Source organism: Crotalus tigris, unplaced genomic scaffold, assembly GCF_016545835.1.
Source record: "Crotalus tigris isolate CLP2741 ecotype Arizona unplaced genomic scaffold, ASM1654583v1 scf7180000017668.6805642782:7212621, whole genome shotgun sequence".
In the NCBI taxonomy this organism is placed as follows: Eukaryota; Metazoa; Chordata; class Lepidosauria; order Squamata; family Viperidae; genus Crotalus; species Crotalus tigris.
This window is the reverse complement of record NW_024096554.1, coordinates 395,989-414,692: the sequence shown is the minus strand read 5'-3', so window position 1 is coordinate 414,692 and position 18,704 is coordinate 395,989. Positions and strand designations below refer to the sequence as shown.

The window sequence follows — 18,704 nt, the reverse complement described above, 5'->3', positions numbered from 1 at the left end:
TGTTTTGAGCAATCTGTAATGACATGGGGATGGGAGTAAGAAAAAAGATGGGAGACAGTGGTAAACATCTATACATGTTATTGTAGATACCTTGCAAATACAGTTGAAGAAGACGATGAAGAATCAAAATATGAGATTTTCCCATGGGCTTTAGGAAAAGCTTGGAGAAAACTCTTCCCAGATTTCTTGGCTCTGAGAGATGAACTGTGGAATAAAATGGGTTATAGAGCTATAGTAAGCAGACGTTGCTGTGAAGAGGTAAGAAAAGTATGTTTCATATTATTAAGAAATAGGATAGGTAAATTATAATAAACAACTTCTGTTTTCCAATATAGCATCTTTCCTTGTTTTCAAAACTAGTAGTTATTTTTAAACACTGTCAAAATTATTATTACTCACTTTAATTGCTAGTTGATATCATGTTTTCAAAGCACTCTAATAAATAATTGATCTTCATCAAAGTGGGTGCATGTTTTAGAAAACATAATTCTAGTACTTATTGGAAAATACAAAATAACCTATGAATACCGAGTACATTATATAATTAATTTGATACTAGCTGTAAGTATTTGGGGCTTATTTTGAAGCAAACCATATAGAAGTCATGATCTTCTTCAAAATTAAATTTACATAGGTTATAAAATTTAGGTTATCATACAAAATGTCTATGATCTTATTGTATCTTTAAGTCCCCTAAGTGCAGCACAAACATGTCCTGGTAACCATTTTTATATGTTGTATAAAATGTTCTGTCATAAAAATTGCATTTTTCTCATCAATCCATAATTGAGGTAGCTTAAATTCCTCAATAGCTACTACGCTTTTAATAAAGTGTTTTCCCTTTATCTGATAGCATTTTTGCTGCGCATAATCTAGGATAATTCATTGACAATGTGGTTGATATAGTGGGCAGCAGCTGGGATCTGCTCATTTTGGCTATTTGAGTTGTATATATCTTCTCCTCCAGATGCTAGACACTGTTTTTGGCTGTTTTGACTTGGGTTGCAAAATTGTCTAGAACCAGGTCTTCCACAGAACTTAAGCCTATATTTTGCATTTCCAAATAACTTATCAGGTCTTAGGAGCACGGTGGTTCAAGTGGTTAAGATGCTGGGTAGGGGGTTAGCAAGTCCGTGTTCAAGACCCGAGAGCTGCCATGGGGTGGGGTTGATCTCCCATCCTTAACTTCAGTTCATGCTGGGGACATGAAAGGAGCCCCCAACTGGGTGTCACTGGCTTGATGTCACTGGCTAGGTCTTTCCACCTGAAAGCACCTTGGTGCTTCTGACACAAGTTCAGCATCAAGTCTTAAATGGGTTTCTTATATACACAGATTTAGCATTCTTTTGAATGTCAATATATTAATACTTTACAGCTGGGGTAGTCTATAAACCCAGTAAAACAGAGGAATGAATTGAGAGATAGATAATAAACACTCTTCTGAAAATATATATTTATTATTTTGATATGCCACCCATCGCACTAAAGGTTCAATTTAAAATTGGGAAAAAAAGTTCTGGGTTCTTCTAGTTGTTCGATACTGGTTCTGTTATCACTGAGTCCATTATAGGTTTTCCACTGCTTCTGTCAAAGAGGTGTTTTAAATGACTTTATTTTTTACTGTTTCTATTACTTGGGAAGATTTATTCGCAGTGCAAAGCAAATTGCAATTATTCTATTGCTGATCGGTTTCCAGCCAATTAATGTCTTTGTTGCTCATTCTCCCAAAACAAGTCCAACCCTTTATATGGCCTGCATGTAAGATGGTCTTATCATTACTATTAATTTGGCCAGTCTCTATCCATCTGATCTCACTGATACCTAAGATGTCTAGCTTGTAGTCATTAAGGAGCCACAGAAGTTGAGCAGATTTTCCAACCTGGTGTAGCATTCTCACATTCCACGTCCCAATTCTTGTGATGGTCTTGGCTAAGAAGGTCAATTTCAATTTCTGGCACCAGACCCCATGGCCAGTTTGCTCTGGTGTTGTCATATAAGCAATATGGCTTGTTCACTAAATTTTCTTGAGATTCTTCTTGCTGTTTTGGTTTCTTCACCTTACAAAATATCATAGAATAGCGCATTGAGTATTGACAGCCACTGGCCAACAACTTTATTGATTTTAAGAATTCATTTGACTGTCCACCAAGAATCTCTCTGGCAGATCCTATATCTATACTGTGTACTGACAGTCTTCATTACTATTTTTAAAACTTATACCTACAATCAAATTGCTGCATTAAGACTGAAGATGGCCATGCAGACTTTCTCAACATTATTACCAGAATTAGACAAGGCTGTATTCTATCAGTGCTCCTCTTCCTCGTGGCCCTTGAATATGTTATGTGATGAACATCACGCATTGGGAAAGATATTCATTATTCTGACCAAGACTGTCTTGGCGACCTGGATTTTGCAGATGATATTGCCCTATTTGAGGAAGACAATAAGTAATGACTGTCTTAGATGAAGAAGCAACCAAAATTGGCCTCAGGATAAGTGCCAAGAAATCTAAGATCATGTAAGATCATGTATGTGAGTTCCACCGCACAGATACAGGGAATCACATTCAGATCACAGTGACTTGAGAAAATAGAAAGGGTTACCTATTTGGCTAGTATAATAGCCCAAAATGGAGATGCAGAGATGGACATCAAGTGCTGCATGGGAAAATCAACAGCTATTTTCGAAAGGATGAATAAAATATAGTCCTCATTATCTATATCACTGAAACGTAAACTCTGTTTGCTTGCCTCTATAGTGATCCTGACAACCATTTATGCCAGCAAGACTTGGAAGGCATCAGCAAGTATTAAAAAGAGTCTTGATGTCTTCCAACAAAGATGCCTTCATCGAATACTAAAAATTCCCATTTTGATCATATTATTAATGAAAAAGTGCTCCCAAAAAGTTTCTGCTGAAAACTACATAACATTGTTGCATGCAGAAGATTCCAACTTGCAGGTCATATTGTCTTCATGGAGAACAATCAAATTCCCAAGATGGCAATGAGATGGACACCCCCCCCCCAATGCCAAATGACCAACAGGATGTCCTTGAAACACATGGCGAAGAACATTCATGGAAAACTTAAAGACTCTAAAAATCACATGGGAAGATGCTGAAGTACTTGCCCAAGACCAAAAATGCTGGAGATCCCTTGCTTCCCAATATAGTACATAGCACAGGAGGATCTAAAGCCGAGGTGGCGCAGCAGTTAGAGTGCAGTACTGCAGGCCACTTTAGCTGACTGTTCAAATCTCACCGGCTCAAGGTTGACTCAGCCTTCCATCCTTCCGGGGTAGGTAAAATGAGGACCCAGATTGTTGGGGGCAATGTAAATATATATATACATTGCTTACTGGTGTACACCGCTTAGAGAGTGCTTGCACTTAAAGCGGTATATAAGTCTCATAAATAAATAAATAATGCTTTAAAAAAATTACTTAGGAAATATGCTATTTTGCCTACCGGTAATCCTTGAGTTATGAATGTAATAGAACCTGCCATTTACATTCATAACCTGAGGATTCGTTAATTGGATCACGTTAAATAAATGTGATACCTCCTTGCTTTCCCCAATGCATTCATTAATGCAGTGCTTCTCAAATAGTGGGGCGCGCCCCCCAGGGGGGGCGCAAGGCTCCATAAAGGGGGGCTCGTTTGACCTCGGCAAACATTGTCATATTGGATTTCTAGATCGGATCATCCGACTCACTCGCAAGCGGCAGTCTGACGCGGAGAACATGACCGCCAACGCACGTGACACATGCAAAGGACCCGATTGGATAGACATGATGCTCTATCCTGTTTGGCCAAACCCGCCCGTGTGACTTTTAGACCCGGAAATTGGTCCTCTGTACAGAAAAAAAATTTTTACAGTCGCGCGGGGGGCACGAAATGTTTTCTTCTTCCTAGGGGGGCATGACAGAAAATAAATGAGAAGCACTGCATTAATGAAATGCACAAGTTGTTAAGTACACATGAGGTATCTCAGGGTGGAGACCATTTGGGGCCTAGTGCTGGAACAGGCCACCTGCTTCCAACCACCCAAGGCCTCCACTTACCAAGATATCTCATGCTCTGCTTACAGTCCTTTGGGGTACCCATAATTGCGTCACCCCCCCATCCTGCCCTACCAGGTCTCCACAGGCACTGGGCCTGCTTTGCAAGCCCATCAGTTTCCACTTGTTCCACCCCACGTTAACGATCGCTCAATTACCTTTCGAAGATCTCCAGAGTTCCAGAACTTTTCTGACCCATGTGGCAGAAAAGTGGCCATCTTTTACTTAGACACTGGCAAAACTGTCAGATAGAGGCATGGAATGAAGCTGTCAGGAATGTCCTCAGTTCTCCATGCAACATCTTTTGCATTTTTGACCTTTTATATCAGCTTTTTCAGAACACGGATATAGCATTCATTTGAAAGTGGTGCCTGCTTTTTCCCTTTCTCTTGCTCTATACCTTTTTCCCTTTCTCTTGCTCTATACCTATTTGCTAATAAATAGCGGAGTTTTTGGCTGTTTTATAATTATCTTCTTTTTAATTAAGAAAATGGTATTTGCCCACTAGCCTTTATATTTTTTGTGTACTGTTTGCTATATGATAGTTCTGATGTAGTCCTTTCTGAGATAAGAGTCTTTGATACAGGTAATGGCAATTGCTTCAACACATTATGTATGGCAGCGAGAACGGTCTCTTTACCATAGTGGAGCTATAAGAAACAGTTGCAGAAACAAAGTACAGTTGCCTCGAGGACCCAATGCCACACCTGTAGACTGTGAACTTTGTGGGAAAAAAACACGATATATAAGGCTGGGATTATCATCTTCCTCCTCCACTGAAACTTTGGAAATGATGGAGCACCACGTCGCTTCTGGAGTGCTTGATCCAACAGATAAAATGCTCCTTGATCCATCATATCATTGTCGCTCCCAAGGTAGGTCAAGGGTCCATAGAAATAAAATTATACTGTAATGCTTAAACTTCTAGTCTAATTATAGCCAAGAAATAAAAAAGGCTGTATGTTTAGAGTTCACATATATCATATGTCTCTCTAGCTGGGAATGTTTTGTCTCTACATGAAAACTACAGACTGGGGTTAAATTTAAAATACTGTTAAATCTCCTGAGGCTATAGTCACAATAACCAATAATGGAAATTCCATTCTGATAAACAAAATTAGTTTATACTTAATATTCAGAGCATAGTCCTGTGTGTATTAAAAGTGTAACGGAGCACCACAGCAGGGGCCAAGGCTGCATATTTAGCATGGTACAAAAAGTTTTTGTATGAAGCCCAATAGATAAATTACTGTTATATTCATTGCCCTAAATTCTATACAAGCCACACTTTATATAATCTTATTGCACAAGGGGATTGTTGTGTTCACTTCATCTTTTATTGAATTAGTTTCCTGCCAATTTTTTCTTCATATATAAGTTTTATATTGTTTCTGTAATTGAAAATTATGATCACGCGTACAAAAGTGTCTCATTTAAATTGTGAGTTTACATAATTTTACCTATACTTAATTCTCTTTGCAGAAAGCTAATTAATTTTAGCAGAAAAATAAATCTAGTTTATTTTCAAAACCATGAATCAATTTCCATGCTAGTGGCATTACATTAATTTTGAATAATAGTACAATATTTGTTTCTTAATAAAGATAGAACAGACCTAAGGATGACAAAGTGTGTAACTGGTACCGATAACAGTGAATATAATAATGAAATGGATTATGCAAGGTATATTGTTCTGGATATTTTCTGCTAAATCATTAACTTATCTTCTGAAATTTATTTACATATTAAGCCATGGAATCCTTATGCTGGGGACACTGAAAATATTGAAGTTACTTTGATTTAGGCATGATTATTTTTTAGTAAGCAATCGACAGTCATTCTTCCTGATTACTCCATAAAGTCTCATTGATAGTTTTGGTACCAAACAAAAATATCAACATTGATACAGCTGTAAAAAAAAATTACACAAAGGCCTTTGATCTGTGGTGTTTTAGTATGTACTGCTACCCAAGAATTGGTAATGAAAGAACATCTAATGCACCAAGAATATTAGAGTTAATGAGCTGAAGGAAAGAACAATAGAAAATATTCTAAGCAATGTATATAATTCACTGGAAAGCCTTTTTACAATTTTATTTTGCTAGCTGGGTTTTTCCTTCTATTATTCCTATTTATGTAATCTGTTCTGAATTATACAAAAGCATTCTTGTTTATCAGTAATGACAAATACTTCCAAATACTTCCATTTTTTTGACAGATGAACTGCCAAGTAATGGGAAAAAAAGTAGTCGAGATAAATCCATGGACTGGTTTACGGGAAATGAAGAATAACAAAACTTAACAAGTTTCGAAATGAATAGGAAATTAAACACAAAATACATGTCAAAATATTTTTTGTCTAAATTTGGTTTATTTATTTTATGTGTTAAACACATTAATATATTGAAACATACTGTATCTTAGTCAATGTAAACACATCCGATGTTTCCCAAATAATACTCATTTCAGAAGAAAATTTAATGTGTTACTTCTGATGAAGTACGGTCTTCAAATTGGCACATTCCGTCGGGAGCAGTGTTTGGATATAATGAATTAAATTTCCTCAGCTTGACAAGGAATACTATATAAAAATGGAGAAAAACTAATGTTTTAACAGTCATTAGCATTTTGTTTTATTATTCATTTCTAAAAATGCTTTTACAGTGCTTATGAAAAACATAGTAATAATGAAATGTATAGCTTATAACATTTTTGCTAAGTCATTCTTACCTGTGTGACCAACTTGGTATGGGAAAGGTTTAGCAACATAAGGTATTCTTACATTGGCAGAAACAAGAGCTGTTGAGATAAAATAAAATAATTCAAATTTGTTCTTGAAACAAATCTGCTATTGAACTTCTCATCCCTGTATCAATGTTCACACACACACCCTAGCTTTGGGTACCTTAGCAACTTTCCCTATTTCTTTCCTTTCCCATAAGAGGAAGACATACATTTTATTTCATATTGTCATCCCTGAAGGAAAGCAATATCAGATATCAGGCTGAGTCCTAATTGAGTTTGTTTCATTCATAATTCCAATGGACAAGAATGTATGTAGCTCAGGTTGGATGCTAGGGAATTCCTGAAAGCTTGATATTTAGACAAATCAATCATCAATAGACACAGAGAAATAAGCCATATTTACACACTATTCAAATAAGACAATCAAAAGCTAAAAAGGAAACAAAAGGGACAGAACATATCCGTATCCTCTGGAAACCAACACTCATAAAAGCAGGGATTAACACCAGGCAAACAATCAAGCGAATAAAAAACAATACCCTAATCAAAGAACTACCACGGAGAAAAACTACATCTCCACCAACACTGGCAGAGCAACAAGCTCTGTACTGTATATAAACAGGGAACAGACTTCACACTCACTAGCACTGATGTTACCTAGTTGGTTTAATGAAATATCTGCAAGCAAACAACCATGCTCAGAGGACATTTAGGTCTCCATAGTTCATAATGTGTGATTCAAGAAAGCTGTTATTTACTCAGCAAGTTACAGTTAAGTATACATGATTTAGTATGCATAAATCCAATCTATGATCTACCTCTTCTGACAAGATATATTACTAGGATACAATATTTCAGGATACAATATATACAATATATTTCCTACCTTCATTTCCTCTCTCTTCAGCAGAAACATCATTTTCATAATGGCAAACAGTTTCATCATTGATGTTTAATTCAGATGCTATGTTTTTAAGAACATTTCTCTTTTCCCATGTAGCTGGGCATATTAGCCAATCTCTATGTGTAACTTCCAAAACCTTTTCACAAAAAAGGGCTAATTTTCTGATCCGGATAGCTTCAATCAATTCAATAACCTGAGTAATACTGGTAGAAAAATAAGCAATTATGTATATTGCAAATGAATGTCTAAAATGTATATTAGAATTTATTTTATAGCCCAATTTTAATGCACATTTATTCAATCTGGATTATTTGCGTTGGTTTAGATTACCATGTAAATCCAGTCATTATGGTTTACTAAATAATGGTTAAATCACATCTTAACATGATGTTTCAACCTTGTCACTTTGGTTGAAGACAGAAATATAGAATTGGAAGGAACCATAAGGATCATCTATTCCATGTACAGGAAACTATTTAAATCAGTCTTGAAAAGTGTCTAACCAGATGGAGAATCCACAACCTCTATCAGTACACTGTTCCACTATTATATTTTATCATGTTGATGTTTTTTTCCTTATATTTGAAATCTAAGTACAGGTAGTCCTTGAGTTAGGATAGTCATTGGAACTGGAATTTCTGTTACTATGGCCATAAATAATCCCAGCAGTCCCCACTGCAGCTGTTAATCAAACCCATTGGTCATTAGGTGAATACCAACCCTGAGTCAAGCAACTCTCAGTTTGGTCTTCCCAGCCTAATTGAGGTAAGAGTCTGCCTTCTCTGTCCCCTTTCCAAGTCCTCTCATTTGTCTATCCCTCCATCTCTGCCCTTTTGGCTGCCCTGCACAGTGGAGAGGCGGTGGTGCTGGGGCTTCAGCAGACTCAGCTGGCTGCCACCCCCCCTGCTCCTCTCTTTCACTCCAAATGCTACCAAGGAGCGCTGCCTCAGCCCCATGTCATAGCTAGCCACCCTAGTGCCACAGTGCAAAGCCCCAGCTGCCCCTAGGCCCTATGCTCCACAGGCCTTGCTGCGTCCTGCTGACCTTTGTTATTTTCCACAGCTTGACCTGCTGAGTCTGGCTCTATGTGAGGCAGCTGATGGCCAGCCATGTCAGACCTTCTTCCTGAGGCTGCATTTGCCATTCTCCAAATAGCATGAGAACTAATGGGCAGAGCTCTCAAAAAAGACCTAAGGATGGGTTTGCTATTAGCACTTTTCAGCCAAATTGATTTGACACAATATCTGAGAACCAATGGAGCCATGCCTACAGTGAAGAAATTAATTATAAATTAATTTGATAGTGCCAAGCTGTGGCACCTATAGAAACCAAACCTCTTTCTAAAGTATCATTCTTACTGCATCTTGGAACTGTAAAGATAAGTCCTATAAACTTGGACTGAACAGTTCCCAGGATATTAAATTCTGAAAAAGAACAAATCTGAGCACCATAAAGAAGCTAAAAAATAACTATAGGAAGACGACCTTGCAGGAATAAATTTTGTTTTCTTTGAACAGAAAACAAACTTAAGATAGTTAAGAGGCAATGTTGAACAATACTAGCCTTCTCTTGTGTATAGTAAAGAGAACTGCTATTTTACTCCAAGATATTTGTAGTACATGTCTGCTCTATTGGAATCTCATTAATTATCATACATATGTCCTATAGTATGGTTGAAATAATTTTTTAAATTTTAAGTACAAACTGTTCCTTCATGTAAAAGGAAGCCAAAGCCAAAAAAGAAAAAAAAAATCCCCTTTCATTCTCAACTGGGAAATAGATAAAAGCACATGTTGTCTGCATTTTACAAAGCTGGAATTGCACAGTCTGCTAATATTGGAGGTTAATAACGTGAGACATGACAGCCTGAATACTGAGTTAATATACAGACTGAAAAAAGAGTGGGATTAAAAAGAAGTTTTAAAAGAGTAAAAAAAGATCAACCAAGATGGCAAGGGGGTTGGAGGTTAAATCCTATGAAGATTTGTTAAAAAAAAACTAGATATAATTAGTCTAAAGAAGAAAAAGATTCATGCAATTCCTGTTCCTATTTGATTTCATATACACGTACATCACAGCCACCTCACTGCATTCTTTCCTGAAAAGTTGAAATGACCCTGCATCTACATTTACATGAAGCAACCAGGCATAGCTTTAAGGCAGTGGTATTAGTCTGGCAAAATATTTGTCTGCTTTACAAGTTTGAAGAGGGGTGTTTCATTCATGCACGAAATAAAGTTTCAAATACTTTGCACAACTGTACTCTCTAAGCATTGAAAGAAAAACCTGGACATTTAAGGAATGAATACTTACTTTGCCAAGTATACAACACATACCCCCCCTTGTTTAAGACTTGGGAAAATTACAGGCAAAGCATTCTGTGGGGAAAGCATGTCCAGAGCTACCTACCAAAAGGGAAAGGAAAACATTAATATTAAAGTAAAACACAAGAGATTAATTTTAATGAGTACTTGTATTAGACGTACTTATTGTACTGTTGACTTGTGACAGTGTATCTGTTTTTAGCATAACACATGTCAGTGTTTTTATAAGCACACACTCACAAACCATAATGTCAGACTGGCTGGATCATGGCTTAGAGATGATAAAACTAAAGGTGTTTGCTTATAGTACTAATAGTATTATACGTTTTAGGCCTCCAAACCACTTTGAACTTAGAACAGGAAATTCTGACTTTAAGAAAACAAATACAGTACTTACCGCATCAAGTGTTACAGATTTCAAATCCTCAGCTGCAGTCAAAATATCTTGATTAATGAAATCTACATTATTTGGCCACTCTTTACCACGTCCTAGTTTCCATGCATTACACCACTGCCAAAAATTCTTCTTTGCCAATTTGTGATGTTGTTTCATAATTTCGTAACTTATAACAAGTCCTTGTGACCCCACTGAAAACAGAATATAATCAAGTTGAGTTATATTTATATAAACTATTTTATAAATAATATAGAAAATACTCAAATAGCCTCCTGCAAGGAAAGACCAAAATCTACCACCACTCTTCTTCCTGTTTGAATTATATTCCCTCCCACACCTGCCTTTCCTGATTTTAGCTGTCCTACCATTCACCTGTGGCTAACTACTAGTCAGGTGACTCTTAATTATTGATTTAAGGCAGGGCTTTTCAACCTTTTCATAGGTTGTACCACTTTTAGGACATGACAATATTTGAGTACCACCAGTGCTTACCAAGGTGTCAAAAACTTGATGACTGAAAAAAAAAAGGGGGTGGGATTTTGGGTTTTACTGATTAGACTCATTTGTTGTTATAGAAATGGCTAGTTTATACTATAACGGAAAAGTAAAAAGTTGAGGTTCGATGTTAATGTTTCATGCTACTGCAACAGAGGAAGTCGGAAATCAATGCCTTTTCCTCTTCTCCCTCTCACTTTTTTTCCCCTTCTTCCTCCCCACTATGTCCTATTTGCTTTTGTGTTTTTGTATTTTATTCCATAATCTAATACAATGTTACAAACCGTAAAAAAAAAGAAAAGAAAAAAGTACCAGTTTTAATTTCTTTAGTGGTGGTTCCTTTGCTCTCAGGCCACATGGAGGACCCCTGACGGTGCAGGCTGCCCAGAGCTCTGGGCAGTGGAGGGCAAGCGCCCAGCTCAGCCCAGCCTTCCCCAAGGGGGTGTCCAGCTGCGCTTACCTTCTCCTTGAGACTGCTGCTGCTTGGCTCACTCTCCTTGGCCAGGTTGCTCATGGTGTGTGTGGGAGGACAAAATGTGTGGGTCAGAGGGAGGCCCGCTCCCTGTCCATATGAGGAGACCTGGTTTTGTAACCAAAGCATCCTCATCAATAGGATGGGAGACTACCAGGAGAGTCAGGAGGCGGGGACAAGGGGATGGCAAAAGGGCAGCATTGCTGGTCATGGCCAAGTGCTAAGGCAGGATTTCCTTCAGAACCTCCCTCCCTCCCTCTCATTATAACCTTCCTTCCTTCTCTTCTTTTTTCCTTCCCTCTTCTTTCTCCTTTCCTTTTTCTTCCTTCCCCTCTTTCCTTCTTTTTCTTTGTCTTTCCTCTTTCTTTTTCTCCTTTCCTCTCCCTTCTTGGATGCTCAAATGCAAAAAGGGAAACATTTCTCGATGCCTCCTTGCCTTGTGATCAAATGCCACTTTTGCTAGTAGTTTGTGGCCACTTAAAAGATTGAGAACAAACCAGGCTCAGTTTATCCCATGCTTGTCTTTAGTGGGGTCATCCATAGACAATAGCAAAACTGTCAAAATGGTGGCTGCGACAGTTGATCAGAGCTCCTCCGTTTTTTACATGCAACAGCTTTAGCATTTAGGAACAGAGGTAGCTTAGTTGCTTTTCTATTAATACCTAATCCTTAAAAGGGCTCTCTTGTAGGAACTCTGTCTTGGTCTAATTCAAACTGGAAATATAGCAAAGGAAAATATTTTCACCACTCTGCTTTGTCCTGTTTTCCCCACTGGAAATGGCTGTTAGCATCAGACAAGGAGGGGACACGTTCCTAAGAGCTTACAATTCAAGAATACCAATGCTAACTTGGATTGAGAATGAAGTTCTGTCTGTGACAAAACAGAACACAAAATTGCTTTGTCCTTTGAACTGAGGCATTTCCAACCAAATTGCCTCTCCTTCCTTCCTTCCTTCCTTCCTTCCTTCCTTCCTTCCTTCCTTCCTTCCTTCCTTCCTTCTTTCCTTCCTTCCTTCCTTCCTTCCTGCTTTTTTTTTAAACTGCCAGAGGCTCCGGGCAGATGTGGCAACAGGCAGGCAGAGGTGGGCAGAGTGTTCACATTTTGATCCCTCCTCTGTCTTGCCTCTACATGGCTCTCAACTCACCTCTCCCAGACCTGCGCACATGTTAGTTTGTGTGTGTGTGTGTGTGTGACCTTCTGTGATGGCAGGCTGCAAACTAATGAAAGCTATTTATGGGGAGTACTTGTTTCTTTTTCTTAACATGTCCCATCGCGCCCTGCACCCCCTCATCTCCTGCCCCCAACCTGTGGAAGGCTGCAGGAAGCTCCCATCGCAGCTTCTCTTATCTCTCCCGTTCTTTTCCTCCCCAATGTCACGGCGTGGGACTGCAAGGAGTGAGACCCCCCCATGCACACACGAGCACACACACACACACAGACACAGACACAAACACATGTGCGGATCTGGGAAAGGCGAGCTGAGAGGCATGCAGAGGCCCTTCAGGCACTGCCCAGGCCTTGGGCAGCTTTAAAAAAATGAACCTGTGAAGCGCTCAGAATGCAGTCCCTTTCCCAGCTCCTTCCTTCCTTCCTCCCAAGGGATGATGGGAAGGAGAGAGATTGCCAGCACTGCCCACCAGCCATAGCTATTCCAGGGGCACGCAGGGGCGGTCCCGGTGAAAGAGAAGCCTGGTGGCTGCTATGCTAGGTCAGCGAGTGGGCATGGCACTGATTTACTGGTGGGGGCCATCAAAGCTGGAACGCGCTCAGCGTTAAATCAACGGGGCAGCCCTGGAGCCAGCAAGGCCCCCCCCAACATCTCTGCCCCGTCCCCTGGAGGTGCACAGAGAAGGTGGCAAGCGCTGGCATCCTGGGGGAAAGGGAAGCGCTTCTCTTGCCTTTTTTCTTTCTCAATGGTCAGCAGGGGCGGTCAGCAGGGATGCTGGGCACTTGCCTCCTCCTCTTTGTGTGCCCAGGGGAAGATGCAGGGGCAGCCCCTCTCTGGCCCTTTCCCGCCAAAACCTCCTTTGATATCCTCTCCTCTCTCCCCCACTCCTCTTCCTTTTCACTTCAGGGCATCTCCAGCTTCTGAAAGCACCGATCAGCTGGAGCCCGGCACTGATCCTGGGGCTTCTGCTGAGCCCCGACAGCACTGCAGCTCCAGTTGTCTCTGCTTTAGGCTTGTGCGGCGCTGCCGCTGCTTCAGCTTATTCCTCTCCCCCCCCCCCCCGCTACCACTTCTCTAGGACAGTTGCATACCACCTGCCAGGTACCAAAGTACCACCGGTTGAAAAGCCCTGATTTAAGGGGTTCTCATGGTGATGTATAGTAAAATAACCCATCAGCATAATATCTGTAGGGTAGCAAGTTTTTCCAGGGATGTTAGCAATAGGTGACTATCCGTGAATTGTGATTCGCTGTACTTCAGCCCTTAAGGAGCTGTTTTATTTCACCCAACTGTAGCAATAGTAAGAAAAAAAAACAAATAAACAATAGGAAAATGTGGAGAAGTTACAGAAACACCTTAGAAAAATGTGATGAATAGAACACAATAATTGTATGACAATATATCTGAAAAGCATCTTCTCATATTTTACCTCAAATGTTGCTTTACTATCAAAAGATGCATAATTTTCTGTTCATTTCAGACAGCACTATAGTGGCATGTTCAGACAACATACTAAAATAAAAATGATGGATTAAATATCAAAATAGCTAAGGCATAACCCAAAAACTCATATTGCATTTAAGAATTATTTGATAGCCACAAAAAATGGAATCTGTGCTGGAAAATCCCAGTCTTAATCCCACTTCCTCCTATTAAAATAAGGTAGCAGGAATGAAATATAATTTTTCGGCCTGAAACATAGTATAAGCTGAGCAACCGTATTAAGATGACAAAAAGTCTAATCTAGTATAAAGAAACAGTGAAAGATGGAAACTCTGTCAACTGACACCAATAATGAAAATCGTCTTCAAAAACTGTCATTTTACCTGCTTTTGACAGAAATAAGCTCATACTGCCAGAACCAGAACCAGCTTCCAATACTATGTCCCCTTGAGTGATATCCATTAGCAGTAACATTGTATTGGCATCCTGTAGGTTAAAAGAACAAAGATGATAGGAGTTTCAAAGCTACTATTCAAATAGTATTGAGAGGGGATGTTTCTTTAGTCTGTCCAGTTTCAATGCAGAAAAATTAATATTCAGTATAACTGAACAACAGCTGGGACAGATGTTTGGACGCAACTTCTGCAGAGAACAGAAGTGGGTATACAGATAGTCTTCAACTTATGACCACAATTGAGCCCAAAATTTATGTTGCTAAGTGAGAAACCTGTTAAGTAAGGTTTGCCCCATTTTACAACTTTTCTTGCCACATTTGTTAGGTGAATCCCTGCAGTTGTTAAATTAGTATCCCGTTGTTAAATGAATCTGGTTTCTCCACTGACTTTGCTTGTCAGAAGGTTGCAAAAGGTGATCATGTGTCCCAAAGACACTGCAACGGTCATAAATATAAGTCAGTTGTTAAGCATCTGAATGTAAATCATGTGATCACGGGGATGCTGCAATAGTCATAAGTCTGAAAAATGGTCATAAGTCACGTCTTTCATACTGTTGTAACTCTGAATAGTCACTAAGTGAACTGTTATAAGTTGAGGACTATCTGTAATCTTATATTTATAGCAACAGAAATAATTCCAGCTAGAATTTGGAGGTCCCACTGCAAGTTCTGTTATAGTCTAAATTTAGCCCAGATACCTTTCAAATAAATAAATCAATTCTGCAAATTCTCAGCAATTGATATGCTGGCAGGACAATTCTGGGAGGAAGAAAAGTCCATATGTCCGAATGCGGCCCACTAAGTGGTTTCATGTGGTCCGCGAAGCCATCCTGGAAACAGTGAGGGAACAGCCCCTGCTGCCTTGGCCCTGGCCCATGCCAGCTGGGAGCCAATGTAAAATTTTGTGGTGGCCATCTATGCTGAAACACATTCAGTCTTAGCTCCATAAGCCCCCCCCCCCTGCATGGCCTGAGAGGAACAGTGAGGCTCCTCCAGTGAACCATGTCTTGGCACTTGCCCTGGTCCCACTTCCTTCTGCCAGAGACCCTCAGATCTATCCCACTCCTGCCCAGGCCCTCACAGGCACCCTTGACACAAATGATGTAGAGCTGGCCACGCCCACCCAGTAGACTGCACCCACCCTGGCCACACCCACCCAGCCCCCCCCCCCCAGGGCAACCGCAATGCTGATGCAGCCCTCAATGAAATTGAGTTTGACACCCCTGGTCTAAAGAATGTCCAAGCTGGGGAAGGATGCCTCAATGATAAGATGAAGCAGTAAAGGTGCCATGCCTCTATCATTTTCTCTCCGTTTTGGACCCACTATTGCAGCATTTCTCAACCTCAGCGACCTTAACGTGTCTGGACTTCAATTCCCAGAATTCTCCAGCCCAGAGAGGATCATTGGGCTACAAAGGGAATCATACAAGAGGTGGGCTAAAAATATGGGGAAGTGAGGAAAGTCTGATGTTGTAGCCAAGGAAAGAAATAGGAAATATATACATGAAGCATAAAAGATTAGGTGGGGAGTTTTGTTGGGTCCTAAAAAGCCAAACGTCTACTTTACCAATTCTGTTTTCAAAATGAGCCCACAAGATCTCAGTGGAGCCCGTTGAAATAACGGTAACATACTTATCACTCCCCAGAATGGGAATTGGGGACTGCTGAACAATTAATATATACCTTCGGAGAGATGATGGAAGGTTTTCGATCCATTAGCAGCACATATTCTTGTAAGGATGGCCTCCGAATCATCAAGATTTTATCCTGGGACGTTTGGAATAGCTGCCCGGGGAGTCTACCTATGATCTCAGAGAATCTAATGAAACCTAAATTAGTATTAGACGTTCCGGTATCAGTGAGCACGCATTGAATCTTCAATTTCGAGCCGTGTTTTCGATGACCCTCTATTAGAATCAGCTCCCCAACTCGGAAGGGGCAGTTCCTGGAAGGCGCATTTTTTATTTTCTCGGAGAACATGCCTCGATCCAGCTGGGAATCTGCTCCAGGAAAGACTCCCACCTCTGCGACGTCTGTTTCGTGTTCCTGAAACTTGGATTCCTTCATCTCCGCGCTTTTCAGAGCTCTGATCTCCGCAGAGTGGAGCTCGGGGGGAATCATCCGGCTCAGCCTTTCCAAGGGCGATAGCGACCGTCTCCAAGCCCTGCTGGTCTCCCTCAATCTAAAGGAGTCCTGCTGAGATTTAGGGCTAACCTGTTCTGGAAGCTCATCCCCTCCGTCTCTGTCCCTCGTCGAGCTAGAAGATACCCGGCGACTAAAGCCATGGGAATCGACTGTGGGCGTTCCTTGCAGCTGGTGCCGGAGCGCTTTGGAATGACCAATGACCATTCCTGGCGCTCCAGCCCGGAGGTTAAGTCCTTTTCTCCCAGCGTCGCGTAAGTATCGACCCTCTCTCATCTTGGTCCGGAGCGATGCACAAGTCCCCCCTTGCGATGCCACCAGACCCAGCCTTTGCCAGCAGCAGGCCATCATGGCTCCGGTGCTCCGGTCCTTTGAGGAGATCAGATGCCGCCAATTCACCAATCGCTTTCTTTTATTTTATGCTTGGCTTATTGGAATCCGCCGTTCTACCACTCCGCCAAAGCCACCATGCAGGTTGTAAGGCGCCCAGGACGCAGACGGAACATTTTCTTCCCGGGCGAGCTGCAGAGCCAATCGCAATCCAATCAAAGGGGCCTTTCCGAAGAAGTAGGTTTCCTCTTCAGCTTCCGGTTATGAATGGAATCCTCAATGGGGGAGCTAAAGACAGCGAGGGTACATATTAATCGAAATACTAAATGAAAGAAGGAGGATGAAAGGATGTCATTCCCTACGAGGTTTGGAAGAAATGGGACTCTTCTCTAAGATATAGATTCTTTCAGTACTCCTTGAATTCTGCCTCTCTATCCTTTTCCAAGAGAAGTAGGGGTTTAACAGGCTTTGGTGTCTTCACTGCTATCTGCAACTTCGTGACGGGAAAATCTGTCTGCTGAATTTTATAAAATAATAATCTAAGAACCGTGTTCAGAGGTGCCAGTGTTTCCGAAGAGCGAATCTAAATTATATTACGCGGGTCCTCAGAATGGAGGAAACACAACAAACTCAACGTTTTCTTTCATTGAACTTAACCTATGCGTATCCTGCCGGAGGGTGGTGTCTGGCTTCTGTTTTTAGGCTTTACCAATAACTAAAATTTAAGTATTTTTTTAACCTTAAGTTCTACGCATTTATAGTGGTCCTGCCCGCATATGGAGGCCTATTAACTGCAACTGAGAACCGGATGTTGAGGTATAAAACTATTGGATCTTAGCCTTGTGGAGAGAAAAAGCACAAGGGATGATGCATATACCCTGCGCCGGCTTAGTCTCTCTTTAGAAGTCGTGTTGGAGTGTGTCTGGATTCTTCTACTGTAAATTATTTTTGTGGTTGCTTCTCGTCCCATTTTCTTTTGATCTTTTTGCCCCAGATACATACACACATACATACACACATACATACCTGGTAACAATCATATTGCCAATAAGGGAGAATATTTCTAGCTCAGGTTGAAATGAGGGTCCCTTGGGGTTCTCTGAGCTTGTTTGTTTTCTTGCAAATGTTTCATTACCCAAACTTAGTAACATAATCAGTTCTAGTAAGGAGTCAAGTTTGCTCTCAGTTTATATTCTCATGGCTTGCCTCTCAGTGTTGGTGATTAAGTATGTCTTCCATATAAAGGATTTCTCAAAAGTAGTATTTAAAAGAGGTGCATTGTTCTATTGTCCATGGGGTCGCGATGGGTCGGACACGACTTCGCAATTAACAACAACAACAACATTGTTCTATTGTTCGGCGTTGTCCATTTGAGTTTGATTATGCTTTTACTGAAACTATCTTTGTTTTTACCATTTTTTTCCTTTCACAATAATAATCTAAGCTAGCAACAATCTTCTAAGGCCAGTTTTGGTGCTAGAAATGAAAGCTATGTGGTTGGCATATATTAAAGTTGAAACTTTACATTCACTAAGTGAGGAGAGAAGACATTTTCTGACTTTGTGGCCACTAAATTGATGTAAATAAAAAAGGAAGAAGTAAACAGACTTGACTGACTCCTCACACCATTGAAATGGGATGTGACAAAGAGTCTTGTAGCTCTTATTCTTACTCTGGCCACAGTATCAGTATGTAATTCAACTGTTAGTTTGAAAAGGTTAAAAAAAATCCTATTGATGTCTGTCTTTGCATTTTTTTTCCATAA

The 18,704-nt window shown here is 40.3% G+C and overlaps 2 protein-coding genes across 2 annotated transcripts in view; one reads left to right on the top strand and one right to left on the bottom strand.

The window, feature by feature from the left end:
* The window catches only part of SPDYA (speedy/RINGO cell cycle regulator family member A), a 17,121-nt gene extending 10,706 nt beyond the window's left edge, over positions 1-6,415 (top strand). Inside the window, exons 6-8 of the mRNA XM_039337048.1 lie at positions 87-258; positions 4,651-4,939; positions 6,283-6,415. Coding sequence (XP_039192982.1) covers positions 87-258; positions 4,651-4,939; positions 6,283-6,356 — 535 coding nt within the window. The 3' untranslated portion in view covers positions 6,357-6,415. The remainder of the gene's footprint in view (positions 1-86; positions 259-4,650; positions 4,940-6,282) is intronic.
* Positions 6,416-18,704, bottom strand: TRMT61B (tRNA methyltransferase 61B). Its single transcript, XM_039337047.1, has 7 exons — positions 16,151-18,704; positions 14,397-14,499; positions 10,435-10,625; positions 10,027-10,118; positions 7,696-7,916; positions 6,795-6,863; positions 6,416-6,645 (listed from the first exon to the last, which is right to left on the bottom strand). Exons 1-7 carry the CDS (start codon positions 16,958-16,960, stop codon positions 6,542-6,544), a joined length of 1,590 nt encoding a protein of 529 aa, XP_039192981.1. The 5' UTR covers positions 16,961-18,704; the 3' UTR covers positions 6,416-6,541.